The sequence below is a fragment of the Bos mutus genome, chromosome 2, assembly GCF_027580195.1.
Source record: "Bos mutus isolate GX-2022 chromosome 2, NWIPB_WYAK_1.1, whole genome shotgun sequence".
Lineage (NCBI taxonomy): Eukaryota > Metazoa > Chordata > Mammalia > Artiodactyla > Bovidae > Bos > Bos mutus.
The window spans coordinates 73,799,910-73,824,528 of NC_091618.1; the positions used below are offsets into that span (position 1 = coordinate 73,799,910).

The following is a 24,619-nucleotide window of genomic DNA, read 5'->3' on the forward strand; positions in this document are numbered from 1 at the left end:
ACATAACAACATCATATTAGCATTCATTAAACAGTGGCACTCATTCTCAAGCTGAAGATCAACCACTTTGGAACAGAACTTAGAAGTAATAAAAACATGGACAGAGTCAAATAAACACCATGTTAAACTGTGCTGCTATTTAGGATTTGAAAAGCTGCAAAATATCAGAGATAACGCAAGAAAATTAAGTAGCATTTAAAGTAAAAAGTATCATAGAAGTGTAAAAAGTATCATATGACCATACAAGAAAAAAGGGAAAATATGTTGGCAAGATCAAATCACTCAAAGATGCTATTAATACTAAACTACAATGGAAGATTCAGAAACCTCCAGGACAAAGCCCTTTCTACTTTCCTTCATTCTGATGAAGATTTTATTAATAGTATTCAAGGGTATTAAGTTTTGAATTATACAAGGCCTTCAGGAATACAGCCTTGAATAGAATGTGAGTGCCTTGTACAATCTTAATTTCAGAAAGTCTTTTATCAGGTCACTCCCAGACTCTCCTGCCCAGATTCTTCCTACTTATCTACTCCCAAGCTATTGGTACTCCATTTCTACTTTTAAGCTCTTTTTTATAATATTTTCTATGGCTGAAATATTCTAACAGATATAAAACTCAGACTACTAGAAATTCAATCCAACATGAAAGTGTTGAGACAACCATCTTTTTGATTAGAACTCCTAGTGAGTTCTACAACTTCTTCATCTTCATGGATTCTCTCTATATAGACAATTTTATATACATCAATTAGCTCACTAAAAGGAGAACTTTGGCCCTGGTCCAGATTCCAGAATCCACAGAAGTTGCCAGATTTGCCATATACCAGGTTGGATATTTAACAACAATATGCCCAATTGCTTTTCCCTCTGTTAAATATCCTGGCTTAGATATTTACATCAAAATATTCTAGAATGCTAGTAGGAAAAATGTTCAGAAGCGTCCCCTTCTACAGTGGGTAGTACAGACCAATATCTATTCTTTTCTTACCCCTTTGTAACATAACACTTGACCAATAAAGGCTACTGTTTCCAGTTTCATTTTAAGACAGTTGTGGCTCTGGGAATAACTGCAGGCCAGTGAGATGTAGCATGCCTTTCTCCACTCAGCTGCCTGGATCATAGATATCAGCTCTAGCAGAACTCTTAGATGAGATACCTGCTAAGAGTGGTAAACAGCCTTGGACTGTCTGTATCCAAGAGTGAAATTTTGTGTATTTAAGTCATTGTTAATTTGGATTTACATTTACTTGTAGCCAAACCTAATTCTAAGAAACAAACTAAGGGCATTCCACAAAAAACTCAGAAAGACAGGAGAGTTCTTTTTTCCTCAGGCCACCTTGCCTCACAGACTCTGATGAAAACAACCAAGTAAGATGAGTGCTGTAAGAAAGGGATGAGAAAATGCTATACAAAAGTTCATGGGAAAGCATTATAATGAAATTTAACTTTACTCTTTCAGGAAATTCTTTACTTGAAAATTCAGGAAGCTTATAATCAGAGGTGTTGAGGTCTCCTTCTGTTACACTTTCTAGCACTCTTCAAGGTGGAATGAGTATTTATCACACCAAATAGGAAGTTATAGTTAAGGTTAATGGCCTTTTTATTATCTCAACATTTCATTATCAAATTCAGACGTGAAACTTCTTACCTGACCAGCAGCCTGAATGCTGAGGATAGCCACACGAGTCTCAGGATCCTTTTGAAACTGATTAACCAGATGTATTCTTTCTGAAGATGGAACACTTCCATCTATCCTGATGTAACGAGTCTACCATCAACAACAAGGGAAATGGCAAAATTAGGACAAGCTCCATCTTATTATATACATGTTACAGCTTATTTTTATGTTCACACAATAAAACCGAAACTGGTGAAATGATTGGTTAGTAAATGTTGTATAAGACTCTTAACCAGATTTCTTAAACCTGATTATAAAAATTTCTTATTTTTAAATATTTTAAGCTACTTGAGAATGGTATCTAGTCTAATTCATCTTCATACCATCAATGCCAAGTGTGATGTCACAGGAGTGACAGATATAACAGGAGTTCCATAATCGTAACTGGATTATTGTCTTCAATAATGTTCTAGGTAAAGTGATATACAAACTTTAAAAGATGGATCAGACTAATTTTAAAGTTACAGGACCACTAATTCCAAAGTGAAAATAAAGTCAGACATGTGAGAAAAAGTGGATTCAGCCCATGTATTTGGGATTCAGGAACAGTAGTCCTGAAATGTTGCAACATTAACTGGGAAAACATCTTTTTTAAAGTAGCATTTGAGTCATCTTTTTCCCATTTTTAAATTTAAAAGAAATATGTGATTTGGTCATCTCCACTGAGGTAAGAACCAAGACACACAAACACATTTTTAAAAAAGAAGTAAATATTAAGTACTAAATTGAACCGTGCTGTCTTTTAGGAACAATATGAGTTTAGAAAATATAAGCAGTCAGTGTACGTCAGAATAGTTTTTAAAAACTTATTACTCAAATTTGTAAAAACAGGCATAAGCCCTGAATTTCAAACTGTCTCATTTTTATATGCACTTTTATGGAAAACATTGCCTTAAATACTTGAGACACAGTTTTATAAGTAAACCAGCAAATTAATGATTTAATAGAATGTCCCTTATCAACTTTTCTATGTCCTCATAAACAGATATAAATTGACCAGTGATCCATCAACAGAGACTATAAAATCTTCTGAGGGTCTTTCTAAAGAAAACATACTGTCAGGCAAAGGAGAGTTTGGGAGAAATTAACCTCCAACACCATGACTACCTACATTTTTAACTCTTAGTGGCATTAAACAGAATTCTAAACACACCAATAAAGTGGGAGTGGGAAGAAGAGACACATTTGGAATACATCCCAATAGTTTTAAGGTATAACGGAATCAGAATTAAACATCTAATATTGTTCAATCATTTCAAAAATTTCTAAGGCTAATTAATCCTTCCTCAGAGGATCTATCACAGATACTATATGATAATGAGAAAGCATCCCTTTAATATATAGTACTTTACTATGTTATGTTATTATAAATCATTCTATGAAGGAAAGACTAGAATTATTTCTTTGGTAATGTTAATGACTATTAGCAAATACTTGAAAAAAGTACACAAAGTTTTAAAAAACATGGCTTTATTCCTCCCTTTAAAAAAGCTAACTGCACCAGCAAGTGGTTCTGATGTTACACGGATATTAAGCTCTTATAATTTGTCAGGAACTTCCTCTGGCTGATCCAGAGCATCTCAAGAAGGCCTTAGCACACACAGAGGGGTGACAGGTTTAAACTTGGAAAGAAAAAAACGGCAGATACTGTTCTGATAGTGCTGTTGGGGAACAAGGTGGACCTAAAGGCAGTGAAGCCAGCATGTTTCAGGGGGCTTACCTGGGTGTATGTTTCAGACTCACCCATACTAAATCTTAATATTCTATAAAGTAGGCTGCCTAGATGTTTAAAAAGTATGACTGCAGCTGGATAACAAAACTGTCTAAATTTATTCTTCCTTTCCCCTCAAAATCACCCACATTCTAGGCCACCATGTGGGTAAACAACAATTTTAACTGCCTATACCAATCTCAGGAGAAGGCAATGGCACCCCACTCCAGTACCCTTGCCCGGAAAATCCCATGGATGGAGGAGCCTGGTAGGCTGTAGTCCATGGGGTCGCTAAAAGTCAGACACGACTGAACGAGTTCACTTTCACTTTTCACTTTCCTGCATTGGAGAAGGAAATGGCAACCCACTCCAGTGTTCTTGCCTGGAGAATCCCAGGGACGGGGGGCCTGGTGGGCTGCCGTCTATGGGGTCGCACAGAGTTGGACACGACTGAAGTGACTTAGCTTAGCTTAGCTTAGCTTAGCTTATACCAATCTCAAATGGTTTATCCAATAACAAAAACAGAATTCACATGATAGTCTATTAAGGCAGCAGAGTTTAATCCATGCATCCAATTTGATCAGTGGAGTATTATGACTGGTATAAAAGACAAATATTAGTAGTATATTATCAACACAGTGGAAATATAATATTAGTATATGTGTGCATGCTCGGTTGTGACCAACTCTGCGACCCCATGGACAGTAGCCCGCCAGGCTCCTCTGTTCATGGAACTTTCTAGGCAAGAATACTGGAGTAGGTTGCCATTTCCTACTGGGATCTTTCCAACACAGGGATCAAACCTGTGTCTCTTGCATCTCCCACATTGGCAGGATGATTCTTTACCACTGTGCCCCGTTGATCCCAATATTAGTACAATTTAAAAAATATATACATTTGTATAATTTGCAATAAAATATGTAATAATAATTTATATATATACATCCCACAATCTGAAGAAGGCAAAAAAAAATCCACCTCAATTATAAAAACTACAGTTGATGTTTAGCATATAAAAACTGCATCCTACGTAGTGTTTTATAAATAAAACCTACCTTGTTTTCTATAACGGCTTCTGTGCAAGCTTGGAGCATGCTTAAATGGTGAGCGAAAACCAGAAATTTAAGTGAATCATTCTGAAGCATCATCTTAATATAATCCTTTACAGCACCTGCCTAAATATAAAAAGTTAAACCTCATTAATGTCATAAGAATGTTTATAAGAAATCATGCCACTTTAATAACGCAAGGAAAGCCTGAAAATCAGTAAGTTTCTATGAACTTTAACTGTTTTGTCCTCAAGGCAGCCTATAGTAGAAGCCCACACCTAAAGCGACGCGTGAAACGAGAGGAACATGAGAGGGAAAAACCGAAATAAAATAAAAACAAGATAAGAATTTAGATGGAAAACAACAACAACAAGATAGGGAAGGAGTCTCAAAGCAAAGTGGGCAGTCAAGCAAGCTGTGGTGAGGAAGCGGTTGGTGGTTTTGTTAAGAAAGTAATTTTCAAAAAAAAAGCTCATACAGAGGAGTACGTGGAACAGAGTGAAGGAGAAAATGGAAGATAAAAAGGCAAACAAATGGCACTGTGTGTGTGGGAGAGAAACTGAAAAAGAATAAGAAAACTGAGCTCAAGTTTAAGGGTTAAGGAAAGTTGTTTTTTCATTTCTTTTTAACTAAGAAACTAAGGTAGATTTACAAAAAGGCTGTTAAAGGTGTAGAAAGACTGAGAAAAATAAGAAATGAGGGGACTGTGCTTGTCTCCAGGATGGAGAAGGTTGCAGAACAGGCTGGCGTGATGGGATTAAGAGATCAGTAGGGAGGTGAGAGAGAACAGGGAGGGAGACAAAGAAATCCTGAGGCAGAAGGGAGAAAAATCATGAAAGCTCATACTGAATAGGCTTTTCTTAGCTAGCTAGAGGCCAGGTTACTGGTTAAGCATAAGAAATCAATATGAGATGAATTAAATAGGAGTTAAATTTAAAATGGATAGCCAGAATTAAATTTAAAACACGAATACAATATCTCTTAACTGTTAAAATAAATTAGTCAGACATTTTGGGAAAAGATAGCAGGCTGAATATATTTAACCTCCACTCCTCAGTGCTATATTTAAATGATAGAAAAATGTATAGAGAAAAAGAGGTTGGAGAGGGATCAATAGCCACAAAACCTTGCAAGTGAAAAAGCAGACAGACGCCTGGTAACTGATTAGCCAACCTGACAGTTCTTAAGCTGCCAGTATGGAGTGTTGAGAAGTACCTGGTTTAAAATGGCGTGATCAGAAAAGGATCAGGAAATGTCACCTCTGGAAGTGAGGATAGGGATGTGGCTAAAATAGGAAGACTGTTTGAAAAAATGTTTAAGTAGCTAAATATGTGCTGTGCTGATCCATTCTCTACCCATTCCACATAAGAGGTGATCTCCCAATCCATCCTGGAAGAAAACTATAAATTTATTTTCTGGAGAGGGCAAAACAGAGGTTATTCAGGTGGAGGAATCCTACACTGATGTTAGGTCATCCTGCAAAAAATCAAGGGGATTAGATGTAAGTTACATAACAAATGGTGAGATCTGACCCTCTCTCTCCACTTTTTTTATTCCCTAGGGTCCCCAAATAGAGACTGAGGCAAGGGAGAAGAATCGTGTAAAATGATTCTTTTTGGGAAAAGCAGACCACTAAAAAAAAGACTAAAGATACTGATATTGGGGTTCCTCAACAAGACATCCCAATCAGATCACTCAATTATTATCCTTCAATAAACATGGAAACTCTACATATCCATTCAGAGTTCCTAGTTAGTGTTTAAAATCTTGTAAATAAAAGCAAGCAAACAAACAGAAAAACCCACCAGACATTTGTGGAAAGCAACCTACGTGAATAGATCAACAGTGCAGAGAGAGAAAAAACCAAACTAGAACAGGACACTACAAAAAGAAGAAAAAAAAAAGAGTTGGGGGAGTGGGGCAGAATTCTCTTGGAAATTAAAACTATAATAGCAGAAATGAAAAATCTACTGGTTACTAAGCTGAGAAAATCTTCCAGGAAGTAGATGGAAATATAAAATAACAGAGAAAATATAAAATATAATCAGAGAACCAGACCATGAAAACAATATGTGAATAATAAAAGTTCTAGAAAACAACATAGAAAAAAATAGAAATTAAAAAAAAAAAAAAAAAGAATATTTTACAGAACTTAAAACTGGAAGTTCCCAAAATGGAAACTAGAAAATGCCCAATGAAGATCCTTCATAACAGACGAAAATGGACCCAGAGCAAGGTCCATAATCATGAAATCTTAGGACAATGGGAACAAAGAAAGAACTCTACAAGTCTCTAGAGAAGGGAGGAACAGATTTCACAGAAACAAAACAGAATAAAACATCTGAATGGCACTGGTTATCTCAACATTGATACTGAATGAGAGAAAACGATTTTTAACAATTCATATACAGCCAAATTAAAAATCAGATATAAAAGTAGAACAAAGGCATTTTCAGATATGCAGAGTTTCAAACAATTTACTGCCAACGTACCCCTTCTTGGGAGGCTACTGGAAAATGTACAGCAAAACAAGGGAATAAAAAAAATAAAGAAAATTATATATATATATATATATATATATATATATATATATATTTGAAAAAAAGAAGTAATTCAGTACAAGGGAGAAATAGATAAAAATCCCTGATAAGAGTTTCACAGCAAACCTAAAGAAAAACTGTCCAGACTGCAGTTGATCAAATGGTACAGGAGAAATTTCGTTAAGTGGATAAAATTGATGTAATGCTAACATTTAAAGATATTGCAAGGAGTCTGGACAACTAAGGTAAGAGGCTGAATTAGTGAAAAATGAGTCATAAAAGAAAAAACATCCATAGTATATTGTATTGTTCATCTGTAAATTATAAACATGGTTCTAATACTGTACAAGTTGAATACTGATCAAGCCAAAATTAGTATAAATTTATATAAAATTTGTAAAACTGTAACTTTCTCCCTCTCTTCATCCATTTCTATCTATTGATCCATCAATCTATCAATCTGTCTATCTCCCTATCTATTGCTGTTTGAAGAATGGGAACAGGGGAAAGGTCTGGATGTGAGGGTGGGGCTGAAGACCAAAAGAGCTAAAATTTTATCTTACCTATAGAGAAACCAATTGATGATGCCTAAAATGACACTTGCTGCAAAGCAAGCAGTAATACCAACCAAGAAGTAAGATAAACCCATTGCTGAGGGATCTGAAGTAAATCCCTCAAAATCAGCTACAAGAAAAGAACGTGGTTGCCTCCAGGGAATAAATTTAGGAGACTGTTACTTTTTTCGAAATTTCTATTTCTCCTCATTAAATTATGATCATATGTAGCTTTGTAATAATTAAAAAAATTTTTTAATAGGAAACAGTTTAAAACATTTTAAAATTGAAAAATACCAATTTAAAATTCATGCATATGACTATCAAGTCACAAGATTGATTCTCTCCAAGCTACATTTTGTACGTCTATGTTTTCTAAAGACTAAAAATTCATACAATGAGATTGGAGGCTGTTAAGAACTTTAGCCTTGGATTTCAGTGCCTCAAAAGGTGGAAATGAAGCCCTCTCAAAATAAGGAGCTATAAATTCCAGATATGTTGCCATGGTAACTGAACCACTTTAATAAACTGCATGTTTGCCTAAAGAGCTATATTTACTGTGATAAGCCTTTCAGAAAGTACATGTCAAGTTGGAGTATTTTTAAGGTACATTCATTTTCCAACCACTGCAGACTTCAGACTAAATAACCACTGCAGCCCTAGTCTCAGATGCATTCCCCACTTCTCCACAAGCGAGCTGTTTCTACCAGTCTCCTCCACTCCCATCACCCCTCCTCAGTACAACCAGAAACTGCTGGTGCCAAGCGCTCAAGCCCCTTTCCATCTATTCCTCCCCATCACAGGTCCAGAAAGGCTTATGGTTACTATTAATATTATAAATTCAACTAGATAAAGTTCAATGGGCTAAACAATCTCTTGGGACTAACCTGTTATCTAGCATTGTGATGTTGCTTCTGAGGAGAAAATGTGTTTGCAGAACCAAAAAATCTACACAGCAAAGGGATTTTGGGATTCTCTTAGGTTCTTAGGTCGGGGACTGCACAGGTTTGCATTTTAAAATGAACTATACATGCATTTTCCCTGTTCTGATTCTAGTCTGATTAAAAGTCACTGCATTGTCATATTTTAAGTTATCTGAATAGAAGTTTGCTTTTGAAGTATCTTAAGTGCATTTTATATAGGTACGGCAGGTCCTGTTAACGATCAGTGATTTGGTCACACCGGTTCAGGTTTTATAGCAGCTATAGTACTCACAATTTCATTTCATTTTACTAAAATTGGTCTGTTAGTAATGTGCCTGTGAGCCAAAGTTCTAATTTAAATAATTAATGAAGACTACACACTATGTCTCATTTAAGGAGATGCAGAAATAATGAGAATATGTTATATGATTTATTTCTTAAATTTTTTTTTCAGTGAATAGGTACACATAATACTTTTTGAAGTAAAAGTAAAGAAAAACCTACATTGCATTAAAGGCCTGAGGAAAGTTACTTTAAGTTGTCAGTCTTTCATCAAATAATAAGAGGGGAAAAGAGCAAAAAAAACACCAAACTTGAGCTATGACAAAGAGTTTCTCCTTGTCAAACTTCAGTTACGTTCCTCTTAGCCCTCTTCTTAACTAGGCCTCAATTTTGGCCTTCCAAGTCTCTCTTGCCCTTTCCAGGTCCAATTTTAGCAAGAATCCTGCTAAGCCAATTTATCAAGAATGCCCCTACTCTTGATACCTGATTAACTCTTGATACCTGATCAAGTTCCTAATCCTCACTATTTACAGCTAATTTCTTGGCCTTCTTTTTGCAAGAATTCTGTTTTGACCTTGATTTTGATCTGATAAATGCACACATCCCTGCTGCAAGAAAGTCTAGAATTACCAGTTATCCAAGTAGAAGAGTGAGTGACCAAAGGAACCATAACCGATTTAATAAGCAATCCACAGTTTCACTGTACCAGCCTATGCACTTAGACATGCATAGTTTAATCTTTGAGACAAGCATGTGCTGCTGGCAGGAGCAATCAGTTTAGCAAAATCTCCCTACCTTGATGTCTCCTCTTACTAATTTTCTGACCACCGACCCCTTTACCCTGCTTGTTGGCTATAAATCCCCAGCTCTCTCTGCTGTGTTCAGAGTTGAGTGATCTCTCGCCTCAGTTGCAATAGAGTTGACTCCTATTGCAAACTCTAGTGAGATAGAGTCAACTCCTTGAATAAAGTCTTCCTTACTGTTTTAACAAGTATCAGAATAACTTTTTCTTTAGCACCTATAACTTGTAGCTAAGGGAGCATGAGCTAAAAAAAGCTTCTCCTTAAGTTTTGAAGTCCTCAACCCCAGACTAATGGCAGATCTATTTAGATATCTGGTGTGCGTGTGTGTGCTTAGTCATGTCCAACTCTTTGTGCCTAGATGGACTGTAGCCTGCCAGGTTTCTCTGTCCACGGAATTTTCCAGGCAAGAATACTGGAGTGGGTTGCCATTTCCTGCTCCAGGGGGGTCTTCTTGACCCAGGGATCAAACCCATGTCTCTTGCGTCTCCTGCACTGGCAGGCAGATTCTTTACCACTGTACCACCAGGCACATGATTTAAGGACACCTCTTCAAGCCCATATTAGTCAAGAAGAGGTGAACTGTGATTGGTCTCAGCAAGTCTAGTACTTTCATTCCCCAATGATTCTGCCTTATAGGGAAAATGGGAAGTCTGCTGGAGGCTTCAAAAACAAAAACAAAATAATGCTCAGTGACAAACGGACATTACGGAAAACTTCCTTGCTTTGGATGTTACGACCTGCACTTGACACCAGGGCCTCCCTGGAAGCTCAGCTGGTAAAGAATCCGCCTGCAATGCGGGAGATTCCGGTTAGATTCTTGGGTCAGAAGTTCCCCTGGAAAAGAGATATGCTACCCACTCTAGGATTCTTGGGCTTCCGTGGTGGCTCAGATGGTTAAAGAATCTGAATGCAATGCAGGAGACCTGGGTTCAATCCCTGGGTTAGGAAGCTCCCCTGGGGGAGGGCAAGGCAACCCACTCCAGTATTCTTGCCTGGAGAATCCCCATGGACAGAGGAGCCTGGCAGGCTACATTCCATGGGGTCGCAAAGAGTCAGATATGACAGCACAGCACACTGCAGCAATTACCCTGGGGCTACTATGGAAGCTCTTGAGCAAAGTGGTGAACCACAGCAGCCAGAGTAGAAAGAAGAATCCAGATGCTTTAAAAAAAACAAAAACAACCCTTTATTGAGATATAATTCACACACCATAAGACTCACCCATTTAAAGATTACAATTCAACAGTTTTTAGAACATTTAGAGATGTGCATCCTTCACAATTTCAGAATATTTTCATTTCCCTAAAATCTTTCATCTCTTAGCAATCACTCCACCTCCACTGCAGGCCCCTGTATCAACCTAGCTCTAGGCAAACACTAATCTACTTTCTGTCTCTATGGACTGGACTGTTTTGACAGTTCATACAAATGGAATCACACAATATGTGGTCTTTTGTGACTGGCTTATTAGCACAATGCTTTCAATCCATGTTGTAGCATTTTTCAGTGTTTAACTCCTTTTTTTATTCCAAGTAACATTCCACTGTGAGGACATACCACATTATACTTGTCCATTCATCAGTTGACAGCCTCTCTGACTCTTGTTTCTATTCATTTATCTATTTCATCCTACAATGTTTCTTACTGATTTGTAAATTTATGATAGTTAATTCATCTTTTATCCTTTAAAACTATTTTAAATGAGGAAAGGAACATAATAAGTAAAAGAGAACATTGCTTATTTACCCCTCTAACATCCCTAGTGGCTCAAGATGGTAAAGAATCTGCCTGCAGTGTGGGAGACATGGGTTCGATCCCTGGGTTGGGAAGATCCCCTGGTGAAGAGAATGGCTATCTACGCCAGTATTCTCCCTGGAGAATTCCATGAGTCCATGGGGTCACAAAGAGTCAGACATGACTGAGTGACTTTCACTTCTCTTCACCTGCCCTGCAGACCACCACAAAGAAAGGCTAGGAATTTGTCTTCTGCTAGGGCACTAAGGCTGTCACCAGGTATACCAGCTCCAAGTAAATATAATATGCCTAGCTGCTGCTAACAGAGAAGGCAATGGCACCCCACTCCAGTACTCTTGCCTGGAAAATCCCATGGACGGAGGAGCCTGGTGGGCTGTAGTCCATGGGGTCGCTAAGAGTCGGACACAACTGAGCGACTTCACTTTCACTTTCACTCCCTTTCCCCCTGCCAATGGTTGTTAATTTAGAAACCATTTCATCAACCTGAAAAAACATTTTCAAATCTGGTAGAAGACAACTTTTTAGGGAAGAATGGTCACTCCATACTCTTGTCAGAACCCCATGCCAAAATTTTCCCACAGGAAACTTCCAAAGATAACTTGGGTGAATTATAAGAAGTGTGATTTTCTTATTGCTAGGCATGCTTATAAACACATCTGTAAATAGAAATCTAACATGTCTAATACAGCTAATCTTTTGACACTGACCAAGTTCTGCAAGCAGCCTATTTCACACCAAGAAGCAGAAGGGCTACAATACTGTATGTAAGAAGAGAGTAACCCAAATTTAATACCTTAACCAAGACAATTTTACAAAAGAACCTGGGATCCTAAACCTTTCCATAAAACTTTTTGGAACAAGATATTATTATAAAGCAATTGTTCAATCTAATCTATCTTTTTATCTATCAGGCAAAGATGGATGAGAGAGACTATTCCCATGAATAATCTACTCCACTGTGTTAACCAAATTTAGGCAAAGTTAGAAAGTAAAGGCAACATTACTATGGACTTTAAAAATATTTTTCATAAAAAGTTTATTTCATGTGAGTTTGATCATAAAAGTCATTGATCAAAAGAGCTAATCTAATTCTTTAAAAACTGAATCAATTCTGAAAAACATTCTCAATCTCTTTCTAAACTCCATCCATTGATCACATCAATAAGGTAACCAATTTTGTATGACTCAGCATGAATAAATCTTATTTGGGCGTTTAAAATGACAACACATAGAATGTATAGATTTTTAAATTCTATATCTTCTCTTGCCATACCTGAACAGAGATGCTAAAAAATCAGTAACAGGGAAACAGAAGTCACCTTAAACCCATGGTCACCAACAAATATTACAATTATTCTGCTACCTTAGGGGAATGATAGGCAAGTGTATGTACTTAGTAGCCAAACTGTGCACGTTCAAATCCTGCCTCACTCGTTTACAATCTGAGAGTCTCTGAGCAAGTCACTTAAATGCTGTACCTTGGTTTCCCCATAAAAGGGGATAAAAAGTACTTATTACACAAAGAGTAGTAGTAAAAATTAAACGAGTTAGTGAATAAAATATGCTGGGGACAGTTGGCACATGGTAAACACTGTAAGAGTGTTAGCTCATATTTTTACTATATTTCTCCAGTAAACAGCAAAAACAATTTAAAAAAATCAGAACCTATGTCTCTTAATTCTTAAACTTACCACTGCCCAGAGAAAATAGAATTCATCATTTGAGAATTCTGTTACTTTTCCTTACTTTTTTTTTTTTACTCATTGTTCACTTCCTTTCCTTTCATACAAGAGACATATTTCTTCTCTTCTTCCTCCACCTGTGGACTTAGCCATTCCTGCCACCTCAAAATGGATTCCCTGATAGCTCAGTTTGTAAAGAATCCGCCTGCAATGCAGGAGGTCCCAGTTTGATTCCTGGGTAGGGAAGATCCACTGGAGAAGGGATACGCTACCGATTCCAGAATTCTTGGGCTTCCCTTGTGGCTCAGCTGGTAAAGAATCTGCCTGCAATGAGAGAGACCTGGGCTAAACCACTCTTAGTTCTTGAGTGGATATCTTCACATCTTTACTAAAGCCTTCCTCCATTCCACATAGCCACATAACTAACATACCACCTTCCTCCTCTAAAAAGAAAATATTGTTTTATTTGTACTTTACTATTACTGACCATCTCCTTACTAATACAGGAACCCTACAGCACCTGGCTCAGGCAGGTTCTTTACCACTGAGCCACTAGTGAAGCCCTCAGAGCCAGAGACGCTTTCCTCAAAAAAAAAAAGAACTGGCTCAGGAAGAGGCACCCTAGTCTCACAATATCTCAGTCCCTGTGCAGCAGGGAACACTGCAGTGACCTCACTGAACCTCATTGCATGGTATAAGTAGGATTCCCCCTGTTTAGCAGACAGAAAATCCGCTTTGTGTTGAAAGTAATTTGCCTGTGCAAAGTTTTTAAAGCACTAAGAAATGCTGCCATCCCCACAGTGACAGGAAATTTAAAGTTATGGGTTGATTTCATCATTTTCTTAGGAAAAATAACTGGCATTTCTCTTAAAATGGTTTTCTCTAAAGAGATAAGATTGCAAGGTATCAGAAAATAACTGAGAGTTAGCTAACCACGCATACAACTTACATCTGTTTTATTTCTAGGACAGCATTAGGCTGATCTTAAATCTAAAGAATCTGTTCAAGACTTGTTGCTGAGAAGGAGGGAGAGGATGTGGGAGTGACGGATTGGGAGTTTGGGATTAGCAGGTGCAAACTATTACACAGAGACTGGATAAACAACTAGGTCCTACTGAATAGCATAGGGAACTACATTCAATGTCCTGTGGTAAACCATAATGGAAAATATACAAAGGAATGTATAAATATGTACAGCTGCATCACTGTGCTGTACAGCAGAAACTAATACAACATTCTCAATCAACTACAATTTAAAAAAAGAATCTGTTCATTTTCACCTGTTAATATTCTCAACAAATATCACAGAGGAATAAAAATAATGGTATAGAGAAAGAAAAGTAATTGTAATTACCTCAGATTCTTCAACAATTGACTTTGTACTAGCAACATTAATTATTTTATGGTCATTTCCTTGGTTAGCACTTATCATTATCACTTATGCTTACCATTATCATTATTAAATTTCTTGTTAAGAAGTATCTGAAAAAGAGATCTCAATATTATAAAAGCAAACATGTTAAAAACTTCTACAGAGACCTCCCTGGTCAGGGAATTGGATCCCACATGCTGCAATTAAGCATTTGTATGTCACAGCTAAAGATCCTGTACAGCCAAAAAATATTAAAAAACCAAAACTTATACAGCCTCTATCCCCCTAAGAAGTACAAGTATTTAAACTCAAATGGCAGAACAGCATAAATGTCTGTACAGCACATGGATGATATATGTCAACACCATTATATAGTACTGCATTGTATATATTAAAAATTATCATATTAATATGGCCTAATTTGCTGACATGACCTAATTGGAAGCACTGGAATTGTTATTCCCATCTGCTTAAGACATTGTTAAGGTGAAAATGAAAGTTGCTCAGTTGTATCCAACTCTTTGCAACCCCATTGACAGTAGCCTGCCAGGCTCCTTTGTCCATGGAATTCTCCAGGCAAGAATACTGGAGTGGGTATCTCCAGGGGATCTTCCCAACCCAGGGATCAAACTGGGGTCTCCTGCATTGTAGATTAATTCTTTAGCATCTGAGCTACCCGGAAAGCCCTCTAAGACATTGTAGGGTATGAAAAAAAGAGAGAAGGTGAGAAAGAAATCTATCCTGGAGGTTTATAAAAATAGGATAGATGGAGATCCATTTGTCTGGAAGACTTTACATGGTAACTCTGCCTGGAGTAAAGTAAGAGGCCAGATGGCCCGCAGAGGTCCTTTTGGGTCCATTGTTCCCTAACCACAATGAATAGAGAGTGTAAAAAGAGTGATATAAATGGACGTGGGAAGTACTTATTTCCCCAGAAGAGCTGACAAGGACAAGATTTTAGGCAGTAATTAAATATATGCCTCTAAAAATAGCATATCCTAGAGAATTCCCTGACAGTCTAGTGGCTAGGAGTCCATGTTTTCACTGCCAGGGGCCTGGGCTCACACCCTGGTCTGGGAACTAAGATCCCATAAGACTTGTGTCATGGCCAAAAAAAGAGAAAAAAGTAAATAAAATAAAATTGCATATCCTATAAATATACTTTTATACTTATATCCTATAAGACAGGGAAGCCTGGCATGCTGCAGTCCACGGGGTCACAAAGAGTTAGGCACGACTGAGCGACTGAACTGAACTAACAAGTATACTCACACAAATACATTTACTTGAAAACTCATTATTTTCTTCAAATTCCTTCTTTTTCTCATCAAGATTTTCAAATTTATATAAACTATCATTAGATAGTTATAATTATCTTTAAATTTCTCAACATAATTCTTCAAGTGATTCAATAAAAAGTAAAGCACTTCCAATATGATGCTCCAGAGTATAAAACAAACCTGTTACCTCATGGCTTGAGTCTTGCTGAATTTGGCACAGATCATACTTAACAGGGAACTGTGTTCACAAACATCAATCTAGTCAGCCAAGCAAAAAATCTAGATCCTACTTTTACCAAACTCTCCTCCACATTCAATCAATCACTAATGTCTTAATATATTTTGAATTATTCCTTTCTTTCAATTTAAGATGTGGTACAGCCACCACCCTTAGTTCAGATCATCTAGATTACCAGTGCAACATCCCTGCCTACAGGATTACTCCTTCCAGTGCATTCTTTACACACAGGCATACCTTGGAGATTCAATTGCAGATTCAACTCCAGATCACAGAAACAAAGAAAATATTTCAAGAAAGGGAGTCACATGAATTTTTGTTTCCCAGTGCATTCAAAACTTACATTTACACTATGCTGTAGTCTGTGAAGTGTGCAATAGCATAATGTCTAAAAGAACTATATACATACTCAACTGAGAAATACTTTGTTGCTGAAAAATGCTAAAAATCTGAGCCTTCAGCATGGTATAATCTTTTTGCTGATGAAGGGTCTTGCCTCAGTGCTGCTGGCTGCTGACTGGTCAGGGTGATGGTTGCTGAAGGTTGGGGTGTCTTTAGCAACATCTTAAATTAAGACAACACTGAAGTTGGCTGCATTAATTGACTCTTCTTTATGTGCACAATTTTCTTGTGCATGCAATGCTGTTTAATAGCATTTGACCCACAGCAGAACTTCTTTCAAACCTGGAATCAATCCTCTCAAGCTCTGTTGTGGCTTTTCCAACTAAATTTATGTCATATTCTAAATCCTTTGTCAGTTCAACAACTTTCACAGCATCTTCACCAGGAACAGGTTCCATCTCAATAAACCACTTTTTTACTCATCCACTGAAGTGACTGCTTCTAATGAAGAATTATCATGACTGTCTGCAAATCCCCACTGATGGCAATCTGTTCTGAGACTTAAGGGGCTGGGCCTGTGCTCTTAAAAGAAGTTCAGGCTTTATAAGGGCTCAAACAGAATGGACTCCAAAGGAATTGTGCCTATCCTGTCGAGACCCTAGTCCTAGCGCATCATCCCTCAGCAACTTGAAAACAAGTGGTGTGGCTGCTCTGTCACAGTTTAGGCTCCTTGATTAATGGCTCTGAGGACACAGGCCATAAGAGGTGGCAGAAATGGTAAGTGCCCCAGATTTGGTTTATGCTTTTATTGTGGAATGGAAGAGTGCTTGTCACATAATAAATACAGTTTTATCATGAGATTGCAGCATTCAGTTACATCTTGAGGCTCCACTTCTAGTTCTCTTGCTATTTCTGCCACATCTGTAGTTACTTCCTTCTTTGAAGTTTTGAACACCTAAAAGTTATTCACGAGGGTTGGACTCAAGCTTCTTTCAAATTCTTGTTAATGTTGCTATTTAGACCTCTTCCCATGAATCACAAATGTTCTTAATGTCATCTAGAATGGTAAATCCTTTCCAGAAAATTTTCAACTGAATTTTTCCAGATCCAAATTAGGAATCACTATCTGTGGCAGCTACAGCTTTATGATATGTATTTCTTAAAGAAAAATGTTGAAAGTTGAAATTACTCCATGATTCATGGGGCTGAAAAACTGATATTGTATTAGCAGGTATAAAAACAACATGAAGCTCAACATACATCTCCATCACACCAGGTACTCTCAATGAGCAGTAGTATTTTGAAAGGAATCTTTTCTGGGCACTGTTCTCAACAGTGGGCTTAAAATATTCAGTCAATCATGATGTAAACAGATCTAGTCAACCAGGCTTCCTTGTTCCATCTGTAGAGCACAGGCAGAGAAGATTTAGCATAATTCTTAAGGGCCTTAGGGTATACAGAATGGTAAATGAGCACTCAATAGGTGAGAAAAGAGAAGCAAAAAGCAAAGGAGAAAAGGAAAGATATACCCATTTGAATGCCGAGTTCCAAAGAACAGCAAGGAGAGATAAGAAAGCCTTCCTCGATGATCAATGCAAAGAAATAGAGGAAAACAACAGAATGGCAAAGACTAGAGATCTCTTCAAGAAAATTAGAGATAACAAGGGAACATTTTGTGCAAAGATGGGCTCAATAAAGGACAGAAATGGGATGGACCTAACAGAAGCAGAAGATATTAAGAGGTGGCAAGAATACACAGAAGACCTATACAAAAAAAAATTTTCATGACCCAGATAACCACAAAGGTGTGATCTCTCACCTAGATTCAGACATCCTGGAATGCAGTCAAGTGGGCATTAGAAAGCATCACTAGGAACAAAGCTAGTGGAGGTGATGGAATTCCAGTTGAGCTATTCCAAATCCTGAAAGATGATGCTGTGAAAGTGCTGCACTCATTATGCCAGCCAATTTGGAAAACTCAGCAGTGGCCACAGGACTGGAAAAGGTCAGTTTTCATTCCAATCCCAAAGAAAGGCCATGCCAAAGAATGTTCAAACTACCACACAATTGCACTCATCTCACATGCTAGCAAAGTAATGCTCAAAATTCTCCAAGTCAGGCTTCAAGAGTATGTGAACCGTGAACTTCCTGATGTTCAAGCTGGATTTAGAAAAGGCAGAGGAACCAGAAATCAAATTGCCAACATCCGATGGATCACTGAAAAAGCAAGAGAATTCCAGAAAAGCATCTACTTCTGTTTTATTGACAAGCCATAGCCTTTGACTGTGTAGATCACAACAAACTGTGGAAAATTCTTCAAGAGAATGGAATACCAGACCATCTTACCTGCTTCCTGAGAAATCTGTATGCAGGTCAAGAAGCAACAGTTAGAACTTGACATGGAACAACAAACTGGTTCCAAATTGGGCAAGGAGTATGTCAAGGCTGTATATTGTCACCCTGCTATTTTACTTATATGCAGAGTACATCATGTGAAATGCCAGGCTGGATGAAGCACAAGCTGGAATCAAGATTGCTGGGAGGAATATCAATAACCTCAGATATGCAGATGACACCACCCTTACGGTAGAAAGCAAAGAAGAACTAAAGAGCCTCTTGATGAAAGTGAAAGAGGAGAGGGAAAAAGTTGGCTTATACTAATCCACATTCAAAAAACGAAGATAATGGCATCCGTTCCCATCACTTCATGGCAAATAGATGGGAAAACAATGGAAACAGTGATGGACTTTATTTTCTTGGGCTCCAAAATCACTGCAGGTGGTGACTGCAGCCATGAAATTAAAAGACATTTACTCCTTGGAAGAAAAGCTATGACCAACCTAGACAGCGTATTAAAAAGCAGGGACATTACTTTGCTGACAAGGGTCCATCTAGTCAAAGCTATGGTTTTTCCAGTAGTTATGTATGGATGTGAGAGTTGGACCATCAAGAAAGCTGAGCACTGAAGAACTGATGCTATTGAACTGTGGTGTTGGAGAAGACACTTGAGAATCCCTTGGACTGCCAGGAGATCCAACCAGTCAATCCTAAAGGAAATCAGTCCTGAATATTCATTGGAAGGACTGATGCTGAAGCTGAAACTCCAATACTTTGGCCACCTGATACAAAGAACTGACCCATTGGAAAAGACCCTGATGGTGGGCAAGGTTGAAAGCAGGAGGAGAAGGGGATGACAGAGGATGAGATGGTTAGCATTACCAACTCGATGGACATGAGTTTGAGCAAGCTCCAGGAGTTGGTGATGAACAGGGAAGCCTGGCATGCTGCAATCCATGGGGTCACAAAGAGTCAGACACAACTGAGCAACTGAACTGAACAACCTGAGCACTGGCTTCAACTTAAGTCACCATCCACATTAGCTCCTGTTTAGGAGAGTAAACCTGTCCCTTTAAGCTTTGAACACAGGCACTGACTTCTCCTATCTAACTGCATAAGTCCTAGATGGCATCTTTTTCCAATATAAGGCTGTTTCATCTACAGTGAAGATCTGTTGTTTAATGTAGCCACCTTCATTAATTATTTTAGCCAGATCTTCTGAATAACTTGCTACAGATTCTACATCAGCACTTGCTGCTTCATCTTGTATTTTTATGTTATAGAGATGACTTCTTTCCTTAAACTTCATGAACCAACCTCTGCTACCTTCAAACTATGCTTCTGTAGTTTCCTCATCTCTCTCAGTCTTCAAAGAATTGAAGAGAGGTAGGGCCTTGCTCTAGATGAGGCTTAGGCTTAAGGGAATGTTGTGACTGGTTTGATTGTCTTTCCAGACCACTAAAACTTTTCCCATATCATCAGTAAGACAGTTTTGTTCATTGGAGCAACACTTTTAATTTCCTGCAAGAACTCTTCCTTTGTGGTCACAACCTGGCTAACTCTTTGGTGCAAGAGGCCTAGCTCTCAGCCTACCTCAGTTTTCAACATGACTTCTTCACTAAGCTTAATCGTTCCTACTTTTGATGTAAAGAGACACATGTGCAGCTATTCCTTTCACTTGAACACTGCTGAGGCCATTATAGGGTCATTGACTGGCCTATTTCAGAATTGTTGTGTCTCAGAAAATAGGGAGGCCTAAGGAGAGAGAGAGAGAGAGACAGAGGAATAGCTGGCTGATGGAGCAGTCAGAACACAAACAACTATCTTAGTTAAGTTAACTGGCATATACGGACACTGTTCAAGGCACCCCCAAAGAATTACAAAAGATAACTGATCCCATCAGAGATCACCATAACAAACATAACAATAATCATGAAGTTTGAAATATTATGAGAATTGCCTAAATATGACACAGGGACATGAGTGAGTGAATGCCATTGGAAAAATAATGCCAAGAAGACTAGTTTGATGCACAGTTGCCACAAACTGAATTTGTAACAACAACAACAAAAATGTAATCTGCAAGGTGCAATAAAGCTAGGGTCAACAAAACGTGGTATACCTGTAGCCGCTGTTCTTTTTGTAAAGTGCAAATCATATCATTTTACTCTATTCCACGATATCTGATTGCTCAGAACCCTTAGGATAAATTACACATCTTACTTGTTCATTCCTTGGAATCTTGAACCCCAAGACTTGACCAAGTGTTTTCTCCCATGTCCCTCTTCAATATCCTGTTTTTCAGGCACTCAATATGCTCTATTGTAGTTGAACATTTATTTTTACTGTCTTCCCCAACAGACTCCAAATTCTTTGAGAGGTAGACACCAGGTCTTGTTCACCATGCCTCTCTCACACTAAGCATAATCCTTGCCACATAGTAGGCACTCAATAAATATCTGCTGAATTAGTTAGGAAAACACTTAGCCAAAGAAAGGAAGCTACATAACATGATTACCAATTTATAATGTGTGGTATTTTAAAAGTTCATTAACAGATAGATTTGGGAGAACTCTGAAACACATTTTCCCATAGAAACAATATTAAATGTAAGATACCTCCCTTCAATGTTACCTACAACTACAACGTAGGTAAACTGTATTATCTATAATTACTTTGGACTCTACTGCATACCAATAATATTTCTGGGGACAATACATTAAGAAATCCAATCTGGTAATGCTATGAACTAATTATTTCTGGTTATAGCACACGAATTGACATAACAGTTATAACTTCATAGGTGGCTGAGGACAGAGGTTCTAATAGGCAGGGAAAGTAAAAGGACTGAAAACTAGGAAGTCAGGGTAGCCTTCTGCTACCGATAATCTTTGGGAATATGTTCTAAGCTGGAACAACTAACTTTTTTTCATGTCTTTACTTTTCTTCAAGGATTCTAGGAATTAGGTGCAACTTCCTATTGACTATCAACACTTCTGACTTCCAACTAGGGTTTCTTACCATATGCAGGAAATTATCTAAACTGTTCTCATATATAAAGGCTTCTCCCAGCAGGAGACGTGGGAAGATCCCCTGAAGCAGGGCATGGCAACCCACTCCAGTATTCTTGCCTGGAGAATCCCAAGGACAGAGGAGCCTAGAGGGCTACAGTCCATAAGGTTGCAAAGAGTTGACACAACTGAAGCAACGTAGCATCCATACATATCAACACTTCTGACTTCCAACTGGGTTTCTTATCATATGCAGAACATTATCTAAAAGGGTCTCATGTATGTTTTCCCTGGTGGCTCAGACGGTAAAGCGTCTGCCTACAATGCTGGAGACCCGGGTCCAATCCCTGGGTTGGGAAGATGTCCTGGAGAAGGAAATGGCAACCCACTCCAGTATTCTTGCCTGGAAAATCCCATGGATGGAGGAGCCTGGTGGGCTACAGTCCACGGGGTCACAAAGAGTCAGACACAACTGAGAGACAAAGAGTCAACACAACCAAAGTGATGTAGCATCCATACACATCAACACTTCTGACTGCCAACTGGGTTTCTTATCATATGCAGGAAATTATCTAAAAGGTGCTCATGTATATTCTTTTCTTTTCAGCTGTATTCTACAGTTGGTACTAAGAACAAAGAAAGCTAAGTGAGCAAGCAAACAAATGAAAAACAAGATAGTTATCGACTTTAAGAAAAACAACAGTTGTCAAAGAAAAGAAATGTAATTATAGCTCATTTGTGAAGTGTTTAACAGAGTCATTATACTGTAAACAATGAACACTGATCAAACCAAAAATTATGATATGGGAAAATGGAACTGGGGGGACGTATTGCAAATATTCTCTTCCCATCTATATTTTGCATTTGCATTTTCAGTGCCGCAGTGTCTTTCATATGTAACACTTTGAAACACCGTAATTTTAAGGGTTTGAGTAACACTTTTAAACGACATAAACCGTAAGGGTTTGAGTCCCATTTGCTTTTCCTTTAAAGAATGTACTCTTTGTATCCTATCTAAAAAAAATGTTCCTATCCAAAGGATGGGATATTTTAAAATATGTACGCTACTAAAATTTTACAAATTAACTTTTATACATGTATGATTCGCTTCAAGTTAATTTTTATGCATGGTGTGAAATAATGATCAAGGCTCATTTTTTTTCCTTTTGTTTATCTAACTGCCCTAGTATGAGCTGTTGAAAAGACTATCATTTCCCTATTATCTTGTCCCCTTTCTTAAGATCAGTTGACAATCAATATGAATATCTCCAGCCTTTGACTGTGTGGATCACAACAAATTGTGGAAAACTCTTAAAGAGATGGAAATACCAGACCCCCTGACCTGCCTCCTGAGAAATCTGTATGTAGGTCAAGAAGCAACAGTTAGAACTGGACATGAAACAACAGACTGGTTCCAAATTGGGAAAGGAGTACATCAAGGCTGTATATTGTCACTCTGCTTATTTAACTTATATGCAGAGTGAAAGTGAAAGTGAAGTCGCTCAGTCGTGTCCGACTCTTTGCGACCCCGTGGACTGTAGCGCACCAGGCTCCTTCGTCCATGGGATTCTCCAGGCAAGAATACTGGGGTGGGTTGCCATTTCTCGACTGGATGAAGCACAAGCTGGAATCAAGACTGCCGGGAGAAATATCAATAACCTCAGATATGCAGATGACACCACACTTATGGCAGAAAGCAAAGAAGAATTGAAGAGCCTCTTGATGAAAGTGAAAGAGGAGAGGGAAAAAGTTGGCTTAGTATTCAACATTCAGAAAACTAAGATCATGGCGTCTGTTCCCATCACTTCACAGCAAATAGATGGGGAAACAATGAAAACAGTGACAGACTTTATTTTTTTGAGCTCCAAAATCACTGCAGATGGTGACTGCAGCCATGAAATTAAGACACTTGCTCCTTGGAATAAAAGTTAAGACCAACCCAGACAGCATATTAAAAAGCAGAGACATTACTTTGCTAACAAAGGTCCATCTAGTCAAAGGTGTGGTTTTTCCAGTAGTCATGTATGGATGTGAGAGTTGGACCATGAAGAAAGCTGAGTGCCGAAGAATTGATGCTTTTGAACTGTGGTGTTGGAGAAGACTCTTGAGAGTCCCTTGGACAGCAAGCAGATCCAACCAGTCCATCCTAACGGAAATCAGTCCTGAATATTCATTGGAAGGACTGATGCTGAAGCTGAAACTCCAATACTGTGGCCACCTAATACAAAGAACTGATCCTTTGGAAAAGACCCTGATGCTGGGCAAGATTGAAGGCAGAAGAAGAAGGGGACAACAGAGGATGAGATGGCTGGATTGCATCACCGACTCAATGGACATGAGTTTGAGTAAGCTCTGGGAGTTGGTGATGGACAGGGAAGCCTGGCTTGCTACAGTCCATGTGGTCACAAAGAGACGGAAACAACTGAGAGAATGAACTGAATTGAACTGATGAACATCTACTGCTAAGCTCTCTTTTCTGGTTCATTAGTTTAAATGTCTATTGCAATGTTATAGTAACTTTATTTTATATGGTGTGAGTCTTCCAACTTCATTCAGAATTATTTTGGCTACAGGAAGTGCTTTGTATTGGTTGCCACATAAATTTTACATTTAGTTTGTCAACCTGTATAAAAAATATTACAGGGATTTTGATTAGCATTATATTGAGTGTATAAATTAATTTATATACAAGAATGGACATCTTCACAATATCAAATCATCTGATTCATGAAAATGATCTATCTTGTCATTTAAGTTTGCTTTGTATTCTCTAAACAATGTTTTATACTTTTCAGTGAAATTTTTTTCTTGAATTTATTCCAAAATTAGCTCATACTTATTGATACTATCGTAAACTGTATTTTACAAATTTGAATTTCCAATTTTCCATTGCTAGTAATATAGAACTACAAATCCTTTTTGTATCTTGAACATGAATTCTGCAAACTTGATAAATCCACTCAGTTCTAGTAGGTTGAAGTGTTGTTTGTTTTTCAATGCAAAGAATCACGTTGTCCTTTTCAATCTGCACACATTTTCTTTCTTTTTCTAGCCTATTA

General features: G+C 37.9%; 1 protein-coding gene across 5 annotated transcripts in view; it reads right to left on the reverse strand.

The window, feature by feature from the left end:
- ZRANB3 (zinc finger RANBP2-type containing 3) overlaps window positions 1–24,619 on the reverse strand; it is a 301,075-nt gene that overhangs the window by 67,384 nt on the left and 209,072 nt on the right. For all 5 annotated transcript variants that reach the window (XM_070389710.1, XM_070389696.1, XM_070389716.1 and 2 more), the window contains 2 exons: window positions 4,448–4,567; window positions 1,652–1,771 (listed from right to left, as the gene is read on the reverse strand). In XM_070389710.1, the coding sequence (XP_070245811.1) occupies window positions 1,652–1,771; window positions 4,448–4,567 (240 nt within the window). The remainder of the gene's footprint in view (window positions 1–1,651; window positions 1,772–4,447; window positions 4,568–24,619) is intronic.